Here is a 12,039-nt window from a genome sequence, read left to right on the forward strand (position 1 = left end):
ATGAGTTACTGTAGAAATAGAAAAATGTTTTGTTGAGTAATCTGTCTCCAAGTTGGCAACACGCCGCTGCATTGCCCGTGATTCCAAATTAACGGTCGTTTGATGTTTGGATATACTTTGCGATTCATAAAGTACTTTGCTGGGCCAAAAGCTTCCCTAAGTTGTTCTCAATGTGAGAAACGGTTTATTTTTTTCTTTTTTTGGGCTCAACTTTTTTGATTTGATATTTTATGTGTAATCTACGTGTCCAATTAGGCAATTGTAGCCCTCAACTGAGTAAAATCAAAAAGTGTAAAATTTACATCGTAAAGTTTCAAAAAAATATTTTTAAAATGGAGATAAAATAATTGTAGCCTCATGAACATCGGCACTTGTTTTCAATCGTCAGATCTACTGCTTAATTTTTTTTTAATAAAAATCTAGATTTGCCAAATAGACTCCAAAAATTCCAAATCTGATAATAAAAAAATCTGGAAAACTCAAATCTAATAAAAAATAAATAAAAGAAACGACCTAAAACTCTCAGTAGAAAAGTTTAGGAAATTACTAGGCAACTCAAGGAGAGAAGAAATTCTCGATAAGAAATCTTAGAAGAACACAAATGAAAACAAACCAGATGGTTCCTCTCATAAGGAAATATCAGAAAAATCTGATGTCTCGCCTATGGGAGAGAGGGAAACTTGGAGGAAGTTTTGGTTAGAAAGTTTTTCTAAATAAGAGGAAGAGAGAATTAAGAGAGTACTCCAGTTCTTATTTTTTTTTTTTTTCCAAATATACATTGAGAAAACATGAAGGTGCATCTTGCAATTTGAGGACTTGGACAAAATAATAGGAGAAAAATGCACCGATGGACTCAAGGAGATGTTTAAGACTTGAGAGGAAGGAGAATGTTCAACAGCCTCAAGAAGATGGTTGGGCCTCACTCCTACATACATCTGTCAATCTTTCCTAACATATAGATCCATCACCCGAGTTTGAGCCTCAAATATCGTGCTTTCGTCCCACATCCAACCCAAACAACCCTACTTAGAAACTCGAACGTGTTGCAAGCCCACATCTCACATTGTATTGTAGTACAAATTACGCGTGGCATGCACTACACAGGAAGGAAACAAATTGCTGAAGCCTCTTTCACTGCTAGCAAGTGTGTTTGGTTAGAAGATCATGTGGAAATTATTTTAGAATAATTACTATAGTACGTTTTTTTTTTATAATGAGATGTATGTAAGATAAAAATATAGTTAAAAAGATAAAAAAAATAATTAAAAAAATGTTTTTCATGCAAGCAAATAATGATCAATCCAAAACAATGGTCAAATTATTTAGGGGTGTTGTCTATTGTAGAGTTTTAGCTGCTATCTAGAATTGTGGCTTTCTTTTTATTGACAAAGAGCGATATCTTGACGAACAATTCTAGCAACATACAGCTTACATTTGGATTAGCATTTATATATAGTTTTATTGGAGAGGCAATAGAATTAACCTTTGCTTGATTTGCTTTTAAAGGAAATCTAACTAGTTAAGGTGGAAGAAGGATTAAAGAGAACTAAAGTCCTACGTACCTCTACAGCTCTACTTCAGAGCAGTGCATTGTTACGCCTATCTGGATATAACTCAGATTACAATCGTATTCGTCGCTAGATCATAGTCTTGAATGTTTCTCGTAGGTCGAAAACCAATGTAGTTGGTCATGGCATAATTTCTTATTATTAAGTTGATAATTGCATTCAAGTTTGAGTTGATTATAACTTAAACGTGCTATTTGGCCTTGTTTGAATTGTATTTTGACACATAACTTTTTTAGATTTCTATGAAAATATTCGTTAACATATTTTCTAACTATTTTTTTTTTACCTCATCACATCTTAATAAAGTGCTAGAATGTATTTTACTACAAAAACTCTAAAAAAAATTACAGTCCAAACAAGTTCTAATGTGCTATGGAGTTTCCAACAAAACAATTCGCAACTCAACCTAAACCTGATCTTGCTAAGGGAAACAGGAGGCCCCTGTAATATCCCAATTAGAAACCATTACAAGATTGTTGATGTAACTAATTCTCACCCTCTCAATAAAATTCTCTCTCTCCTCTCCCAATTTCTTCTTCTTTCTCTTTCCTCTTTCTTCAACCCTCCACCGGGTCATTACAGCCCCGTTTGGTAAATGAGTTTTTTGGATATTTGTCTAAAATTTTACTATAACTTGTAGGAAAAATTTTTAAGATGGAAATTTTTCTCTTTTTCTTTTTCTATCTTTCTTTTTTCTCTTTCTCTTTGTTCTTCATTTTCTTTCTTTCTTTTCTTTACTCACTTCTTCTTCTCCCTTCCCCTCCCTCACCACCTCTCCCTTCGATGCCAAAAGAACCCATCAGCAAACCTCGAATTTTTTTTTTGGCTTTTTCTCTCCCTCTCTTCTCCCTTTCCCCCGCCACCCTCCCCCTCCCCCTGGCTAGGATCTAGTCTCGCGATCTAGTCACATGACCAGATCGAGCAGAGAGGGAGGGGGAGGGAAAGGGGGAGAGAGGTGGTGGGGGAGAGGGGGAGAGAGGAGGGAGGGGAGGAGGAGAAGAGAAAGAAAAAAAAAAAATGCTAGCGCTGGCCGGTCTTGGCTAGCAGCGTAGGTGGTGGTGGGTTAAGGTAGGAGAAGAAAGGAGGAAGGGAAATTTTTTTGTGTATTTTGAAATGTGTTAATTAAAAATTTTAAATTTTTTTTTGAGATTACTGTAGCAAAAATTGTTAAAAAACTGGTAGAAGCCAAATTTGAACAAAAACTCATTTGTCTAACAGGCTCGGAATTTAGGCCTTGTTTGGACATATTTTTCAATCACCTTTTTACTTCATATATATCAAATCGCTACAATAATTTTTCTATAAAAAATTCAGAAAAATACAATCCAAACAAAGCCTTAGTATGCGGATGGACCCATAGTTCACAACTACGGAAAATATTATTCTTAAAAGGGAGCACTGAAGCAACCCTGTTGACTGTATAGTGCAGAAATTATGCCAAAGATTTGTACGAGTCTGGATAGGGTATTATTTGAAATATTATTTGGAATAATTACTGTAGTACTTTTTGTGATGTGATGTATGTGAGATAAAAAAGTAATTGGGAAGATAAAAAGTTGTATTGGAAATTGTAATGGTGATGTCAGCAAATATATTTGGTCAAATAATCTATTGTTTGAGTCATATATTTGTGTCAATTAAGAAAACCGGATCTTCGTCGTTTTGTTTTTGTTGAGATACAGACCTTCATATTTGAGCACCGCACAAATAAGGGCCTTCATATTTGAGCCCTGCACAAATAAGGAATCGTATAGCGTAAGTTAAGGATTTGACTTCTTCTTCAAAAAATAAAGGTGATTATCGACAAAAGACTATACCTTGATGTTCATCACAAGGAGGAAGGATCTGATCCAAGAAGAATGTCTACAAGGCCACCATCTATATTTTAATATATGTTAATCACATCATAGAATCAAAAACGAAACTCTCATATCAATAACAATCTGGATAAGTTACACTTATCCCCTAATAGTATCATATATTTCTTATTTTTCAGAGAGAGAGATGGATGGGATGGTACAGGAAGAGACACTACTGTCTCACTTAAACTTAAAAAAAAAGATTTGATTTTACCTCGTTTGTTATTTCATATTAGCACTAGAGCTTCATATAGATTTCAAATATTAATACTTTTTGGACAAAATTGACCCCCTCATGCAGGGCTTCCCTTTGTTATTATCTCCTCCATTTTATCATGTCACCACTTCCTCCCCTTGATCACCTCCTTTTTGTTCCAGTTTCTTTAGCTTATTCCCTCTCCTTTTGATGTAAATACTTGACTGTTTTTTTGTCCCGGTGATGTTATCAATTAATTGAATATATAAGCTAGGGACTATTGAATTACTTGAACTTGAGCTAAATAATTCTAATTTACACGGCAAATGCATTTGATAAGTAACTAGGCTAGGTATGATATATATTCTTTATATAGGAAACGATTATGTGAATGTTGCACTGAAATATTTTGTTAACTTGAGCATGTTTGTTTGGATTGCTTCATATTTCCCCAATTTTATTTGCTTACATCATCTTTACAATTTCCAATACACCTTTTTATCTTCCCAATATCTTTTTATCTCACATACATCACATCACAAAAAGTGCTACAGTAAAAATATCCCAAATAATCCCAAATAACTTACAATCCAAACAGACTACGCGCTTTCTTCTATAAGTACTACTCATAGGGCGCTTTCTTCTTATAATAATAATTATATTATTTTTTTAATCTCCTTGTTTGGATTGCCCTTTTTTCGTAGGGTTTGTTTTCTTAACACATTTTTTGCTTCACATACACCATATGACAAAAAAGTGTTCCAGTTTTTATTTTCATACAAAAATTTTATTAAAAAAAAAAGAAAACTCTCAAGAAATGCAATCCAAATTCCAAACAGCTACACTTTTTTTTTTTTCTTTTGGCTTCAAACAATAAATGTCAATTTGTCAAACAAAAACTGGTAATTCCATCTTCTAGCCATGCAGCAGCAGTAGGTCACTTCAGAAAAGCCTGCACTAGAAAAGCTCAAGAAACTGCCGTAGAAAGTAGAGGCAGAGCAAGACCAGAAGGTTTAGCAAGTCTACAACGTCAACAAGCTTTCTATTTTGAATCAGAGAAAAGCATTTAATATAAGGAAGACCTGAAGGCAAGTCTAAAACGGTTTTATGCATGTGAAAGCTCTGAGAGGAAAGAATAATATATAAGTCGTCACGCTTTGCTTTTCCAAATTATATATGGACCAGACGATATTATCCCTAGATAAAACCCTCATCCACACGTTAAAGTAAACCCTAATAAAACTTCCTCGTTAAGCTTTCTGTTGCGTGGCTTCTATGAGAAGCTCTCCAAACATTTGTGAATTGACTGCCCAATCATATCCACCATATATATGTCGGCTATCATTAAGATTAATTCATTGGCATGACTTCTGTGCAATCGTCACCTATTTGGCCAAGTGTTTACTCATGTAGTATAGCAACTTTTGCTAAATGAGCTATAGCTACGTATATGAGCTAGGCAGTATACACAATTTACAATGTTCCTGTTTAAATTGCTCTTTTTTTTTTTTTAGTTTTGCTATAAAAATATACCGTAACGATCTGATGTATGTGAGATAAAAATATGATTGAGAAATATGTTTGTGAAAAATGTAAGGCCTTGTTCGGATTGCGATTTTTCGTCGGAAAATTACGTCGTTTTCCGTGATCACATTTCCCTATTACCTTTTTCCCTCACATACATCAAATCGCTACAGTAATTTTTCCATGAAAAATCATGGAAAATGCAATCCAAACACAACCTAAAATTTTTTCTATGAATAGCTACAATTCAAATGAGGACACTTGGTGAAAATGGTAAATTGAGGTATTTGGCATTTTGGAATTCACATTACATTTTTTGTTTGTCAAAGAACTGAAAAGTGTTTTGACTTCATATGTCTCATTCAGCTAAGCTGGTCCTATTTATTAACCCAATTACATCCACTTTTTAAAAATATTAGTAGCCATTTATCTAATTGATTTTAGGGTTTGGACCACCATCGACTTATTTACTAAAAATTCAAAAAATTCTTGTCACAAGGCATCCTCAGTAATTTGCCATCGTACGTACATTGCATGAATATGCACAAATGGAATGTTGACGACAAAAAAGAACAGAATATTTGAAGTCATAAAAAATCACCTTTTCCAAAAAAAATTTGCTATATTTTCCGTGAACATATTTTTCAATCACCTTTTTACCTCACATATATCAATCGTTACAGTATTTTTTCTATAAAAAATCCAAAAAAAATGCAATCCAAACAAGACCTTAGTCGTAGAATCCTATACAGTTGTCCCTGCGTATTGATTTGGTGCAGTCAAGACTGAAGACCAACTAGGACAGCAGATTGCTACAAGTTTTATCAGAATCATCACTCCTGTCCTATGTAAGAAAAGATTGAGTTTAATCAAAGATCAAAATATGCGGTCAAGGGGTATATATTGATTCACATAAGTAAGAGACATAACACACAAAATTTGTTGCACCATAGGAGCTAATCTATGCTCTCTAAAAATTAATTAAAGTAAGCTGTAAAAGTGGTTAATATTGTGTGTTTGGATAGGAGATTATTTGAGATAATTTTTTTAAAAATGTACTGTAACACTTTTTTGATGTGATGTATGTGAGATAAAAAGGAGATTGAAAAATGTGTTGATGATGCAAGCAGTTCAGTTCAGTATGTATAAATAAAAAGTTTAAAACATTCTCGGGTGGACTTGGTCAATTGTTCCATTTCTTCTTTAGACCTTGTGGCCGCCTAAATATTCAAGTCACCATCGTGATACCACATAACGTTAAAACTTTATAACATAGTAGTATGAAAAATGCTTGATACCGAAATTTATCATAAGCATACTAAAGAATAGTAACAAAAAGAAACAAAAGAAAGGATGGAGTCCTCGCCTAATTGGGATGAGAAGTCTACGCAAAGTAATGGGAAATGGTAGAAAAATACATAGAGATGAGGAATGTAATCCCGAGTTTGTTACCATCACATTTGTTGGTGAGTATATATACTACACTGACCAATAACCCATTCCAGACATATATACATATACACACACATAGCTTTAAGCACACTCTAGCTTGACACTGCAGCTAAAACCCCCTCAAGCTTTGATCTATTCCTAGAAATTAATAAAGAGGTGAACTGTCCTCAAAGAATCAGTCTTGCCCCATATCCACTCCACTTAACACTCCTTTCCCTTCTTTCTTTCTTTTCTTTCCCCACTTTAACAATGAAAAATTTCTGTCATTTTTTTTTTAAATAACTTTCTTGAACACAGTTAAAACACAAATAAGTGATAGAGTAAAAAGGAACGCGGAACTGCATATATTCTGGTACAGGTGTATATACACATTAACAAAACCAAACTTGTCCGCCAAGCAATCACATATTTTATTTTCTATCAGTTTCTTTGTCCTTTTACAGAATATAAGCAACAATACTCCGACCCCCTCTTCTTTCTCTCTCCCTAACTCCCTCTAGGCTCTAACTCTGGGGACTCAAGTAACTGCTCGAAAAGAGTAGACAAAAAGTGGAGAATTCTCAATTCCTTCCCAACTTCAAGAAGAAGAGAAAAAATTTGGTTAACTCCAGATTATATAAAACGTGATATTAAAAAAAAAAAGTGACAACTTTGCTTTCTTTCTTCTTTTATTAGAGTTTTTTCCCCCCCTATTTTCCTTTTTTCTGATTCTTGATTATGGGTTTTCGAATTTTTGCGTAGGTTGGAGAGGTGGAGGAAGATTCGGGAGAAGGAAACCCAATTTGGGATGGGCATAAGGGCAAAAGAAAAGAGATGACATGGTGCAGTAATGAATCCAATCAAGAAAATCTACCCCTCCAAATTGTCCCAGCTCAGATATCTCATGAAAAAAGCACTACTGTTCTCAACTCAAAGCTAAATGAAGTTAAGACTATAGCTTGCCCTTCATGCGGCCACCCCCTAGAAGTTCAAGATCAGGTACCATTTTAGTTCTTATCTTTGTATAGTTCTTCATTTACCCAAAATTTTATTTAGTCATAGAAGTTCTCTTTTTGTTTTTATTTGTGGGAAAATTTGGATTAGACTGGATTACTACAAGATTTGCCAGGATTGCCAGCTGGGGTGAAATTTGATCCATCCGACCAAGAAATTCTTGAACATTTGGAGGCAAGGGTACTATTGGACAGCCGGAAAATCCATCCGTTAATTGACGAATTTATTCCCACAATTGAAGGGGAAAATGGGATTTGCTACACGCATCCCGAGAAGCTACCAGGTGAGTGGCGAATAATTGTTCATTTGTCCTATTTTACAAAAATTGTCTTTGCTCAGATTCGGACAAACAGCGTACCAGAATATATGTGCTTTAGCTTCCTTAAGCTGATAAAATTTCATGAGATTTTCGTGTGTCATCTTAATCTTGTTAGAATTAGTCGGCGGTGATTGCGTGGATCATTGTCACAAGCTGAAATGTAAAGTGACTTTTATTGCCTTTTTTTTTTTTTATTTATTGTTGCAAGCTATTCTGAGGTTTCTTGAATCCTTTGGATTTCGTGGGGCAATTTTGCTGGGGGGTTTTTCTAAAATATCGTATGATGCGACTTGTGCCTATGGTTTTCTGTGCTGTGCCAATTGTTTTCTGAAAGTAGGAAGTATTCCTTCCAGTTGCTTTAGCGCGCCTAATTAGTTACAATGTCATGGAGTTTTTATATTGGTAGTTTGTGATTTTTGTTTGCTCCACTAAAAGATTCTTGGTATTGGAAACCCAACGTTAGTGCGGCTCCAATAGTTTGCCTTACGTTGATTATTTCTTGCCTAAAAGAACAGTGGAAGTAGATTTTTTTTCTTATGAAATTTGTTTTGTTTTTTTTTTTGTAATGAAACCGAAGTAAAAAGAGTGATAGAAGCTCTTACAATTTTAATGTTTCCAACACATACCACTTCCTAAAATCTAAATAAATTTTGGATTGTGTTTTACTCATGCTTTAGTGTTTGAACTTGGAACAAATTTTGTAGCCTTATATGTTAGTCAAGCAAGTGTTTTTGGCAGAATTATGTAACAAGATGCCGCGTTGTATGGTTGTAAAACTTGACCATCCAAAAACTTGAATGAATTGAAACGTTTTTCTAAGAAAATGTGGTATGATATCCCCATATTTTTGGCATTATCGCATAGTAATTGCACAAGGAGATTGATATACGATGGTAGGCTAGCATGCAACCATTTCACGTTCCTTAGATCATCTTCACAAATTTTTGACTCACAAATGATGTGATTATATATATGTGTGTGTGTGTGGGGTCTAGGTCTAGGTATGGTGATAAGAGATTTTGCTGAAGAGGATTAATTTACCTACCGTAAAACAGTATTAAGATGAATGAGTTGACTTGTCGATATCCTTGAATCATCTCCTAATTATTTATTTATTCCCCCATGAAACAAAATGGTCTTTTGGTCTTTGGTCTCAAATGAAGCAAGAAAGCATGTTCACACCATAATTGCAATGAAATGTAAATCACAAACTGTTTTGCTTATAGGGGAACTTTCGATTCCATGATCATTGATGTTGTCCTATATTAGCATGTACACTGTTGATTTATTGCACAGGTATGCAGGCTTCCTCAAGAAACTCATTACATTGTAATTTAAGCTTAATAGCTAGAGCCCAAAAGTTAACTCTAATCTAACTGTTATTTGGTCAGTATAGTTATTAATTGTTAGACTATCTTAGTGGCTAATAGTTGTACTTTGATTCAACTCATACACTACTTCATCCTCAGATAAAGCAGGCCTTGTCAACTGTGGAATGAGTGAACAAGTGACAAATATGTCAAGTGAATGACTTAATATTCTTGTTAATTGCGTGATCATGCAGGAGTAAACAAGGATGGTCAAATCCGTCACTTCTTTCATAGGCCTTCAAAGGCATATACCACTGGAACAAGAAAAAGAAGAAAGGTTCACACAGACACTGAAGCTGATGGTGGTGGTGAAACAAGATGGCATAAAACAGGCAAGACTAGGCCAGTTTTCATAAGTGGAGCCTTGAAAGGGTACAAGAAAATACTAGTCCTCTACACAAATTATGGCAGGCAAAGGAAGCCTGAGAAGACTAACTGGGTAATGCATCAGTACCATTTAGGCACTAATGAGGAGGAAAAAGATGGCGAGTTGGTGGTTTCGAAGGTTTTCTACCAAACACAGCCAAGACAATGCGGTGGCTCGTCAAGCATCTCAGAACTCGACAAAAGATCAACATCTTCTGTAAGCCACAGCCATTTGATCAAGAGCACGAGTAATAACTTCATTGATTATTATCCACATCCCTACAATAATATTTCGTATAACTTGGGAAGCCAAAGTGGAGATAGTCATAGTTCATCTCAGCTAATTCCAAATCTTGTCGTCCATGGTGATGGCTCATCCTTTATCCATCTGCCTTCCAGTGTAAGCAAAGGCAAATAAGGATGTTGAAGTAGGGAAAATATACGTTCTCATGCTACTAAGTTAATACAGCGACAATGACACTTTTGCTGGTGGTTGTTGCTTGTTTTATAGTTGTGAAGCATAAGTTATCGAGCTTTACAAATGAGGGAAGGCAAATAAAGTTATGTTGTTCTATCTTTTTCTCGAAGAGTTGTCTAGTTATTCTTTGATGTCATTAGCCTTATACTATAGGTAAAGAATCCTTGAATTTTGTAGTTTTGGTTCTTAGGAAGAATTAATATATGTTTTAAATGGTTGGTTGGGAGTCCTTATATGTTGTACAAATCTTTGAATTACATGTTCTTAATTTAGTCAAATCTCGTTTCTCACAAAGACCATATGTGAGCTGTTTTTTTCTGTCTAAAAATGTAAGTAGTGAGGTGTTTCTTGAGTACGCTACAAGCGATACTGCATTGCTGATTTATCGCTTTTTGTTAGAATATAGAAGATTACACGGTGTATCCAAATTTATATGTATATACACTGTATATACATTTATGGAAATTCAGAATTCCAGGACAAATAAGTGCTAACAAAATATATGGTCATCGGTGGGGCAAGAAATTATCAAACTTGTAATTTTCATTTTCATGACAACCTGAAATGGAAAAAAAAAAATTGAGGATAATTTGGGAGATTGAGGGAGATACACAGGATTTTGGAGGTGATGCAAAATAGCAATCACCTTGGTGCTCAATTTGAAGCGAATCAGAAGAAGTAAAACCTCATTAATGAACATGTCATTTTAGCTGACATAACCATTATAGAACTTGAGAAGCAAACACCCAAAAGCGATACTTTTTGCCGCACAACTGAAATATTGCAAATTGCCTACATCATTGCAAAAACAAGAAACATATATGGTTGTAACTACTAATTAGGGGGAGCCTATCGCTTCTGTTCTGAACGTACTTTCGAAGTTCATTTTGCAGCACAAGTGCATGTTGCAACAATTTGGTTCTATCACATATTTTGGCAAATTTACGGAGCGGCAAAGGAACAAACTATGCCCTTTAATGGTAGATTTTTACAAAGTTATCATGCAAACGAGTCCAGGATATTTTCCCCATAAATGGACTTCAAAACATGGTAGTAGAACTTAAGAAACTGGAGGCGATTGGAGGATGCTGTAGACATTATTGTTTTCGATAACAGAAAGAGCAAAATTTTCACACGTCTTTATATGTTGCCCTTTTCAAATGTAACAGGTTACAAAGTTGAAGCCATGGAAGGTTAGTCACAGTTTTACTCGTCAATCACAGGGTGTTCTTATGTTTTGAACGTATAATACCAAACGAAGAAAAATATATAAAGAGAGGAATTTACTTGGGTAACAAGAAGGGACAAATTTTCCTATTAAAGTTCACTGATGACGATAACAACAGCAGGTCAATTCTTCCCTGCAAGACTTGGAAAGGAAGAAAAATAAATGATTTACTTAGTCGAACAGAACTAGGAGAAGAAAAAGAAAAATATTCCAGCTGCCACAGAATTAGGGGTGTCAACGGGTTGGATTCGGATTAGAATTGAAAATTGCGGACCTAGACCCTTTTTATTTAGTAGACTCGGACCCAACTCGTATAACTTACGGGTCTTGATTTTAGAGTTCCGAAATTGGATCCGACGCGTCCCGAGTCAGATTCAAGTCTATTCGGAAAGAAAATGTCCAAACTTAAACATTCTAAAATTAATCACAAATTCAATCTCCAAATTTAAACAAATCAAATTACAAAGCTAATAAATCACAAATAACTCGCAATAGTCAATCTAAAACTAACCACAAATCAATCTACAAAGTCATTACTAAATTGTTAATTTGGTAAAGGAATGTATTTAGAAATATTTATATTTTAAAATTATTAATATATTGTTCGAATACGGGTCGAAATCCTATATTCCGTATCCTACCCTTTTTTGTTAGAATAAACGGGTATAGGTCCGAGTTCGGATCCA

General features: G+C 34.7%; 1 protein-coding gene across 4 annotated transcripts; it reads left to right on the plus strand.

Moving 5' to 3' along the window:
• The first annotated feature begins 7,079 nt into the window (after positions 1–7,079).
• Positions 7,080–10,275, plus strand: LOC113762760 (NAC domain-containing protein 73). Of its 4 annotated transcripts, none has more exons than XM_027306342.1 (4): positions 7,080–7,241; positions 7,341–7,577; positions 7,683–7,875; positions 9,476–10,275. In XM_027306342.1, the coding sequence occupies exons 2-4, from the start codon at positions 7,413–7,415 to the stop codon at positions 10,063–10,065; spliced, it is 948 nt and encodes a 315-aa protein (XP_027162143.1). In that variant the 5' UTR covers positions 7,080–7,241; positions 7,341–7,412; the 3' UTR covers positions 10,066–10,275. The 4 variants fall into 4 exon arrangements, with proteins under 4 accessions (XP_027162143.1, XP_027162144.1, XP_027162145.1 ...); XM_027306343.1 differs by having other exon boundaries at positions 7,080–7,222; XM_027306344.1 differs by having other exon boundaries at positions 7,080–7,199.
• The last annotated feature ends 1,764 nt before the right edge of the window (positions 10,276–12,039 follow it).

Source organism: Coffea eugenioides, chromosome 2, assembly GCF_003713205.1.
Source record: "Coffea eugenioides isolate CCC68of chromosome 2, Ceug_1.0, whole genome shotgun sequence".
Taxonomy (NCBI): domain Eukaryota; kingdom Viridiplantae; phylum Streptophyta; class Magnoliopsida; order Gentianales; family Rubiaceae; genus Coffea; species Coffea eugenioides.

What these genes read in the sequence shown, in the direction of transcription:
- LOC113762760 (XM_027306342.1), top strand. Translation starts at nt 7,413, where the DNA reads ATGACATGGTGCAGTAATGAATCCAATCAAGAAAATCTACCCCTCCAA. An exon ending in CCCTAGAAGTTCAAGATCAG is followed by an intron (nt 7,578 to 7,682) that starts GTACCATTTTAG and finishes AATTTGGATTAG; the next exon opens with ACTGGATTACTACAAGATTT. An exon ending in GCATCCCGAGAAGCTACCAG is followed by an intron (nt 7,876 to 9,475) that starts GTGAGTGGCGAA and finishes GTGATCATGCAG; the next exon opens with GAGTAAACAAGGATGGTCAA.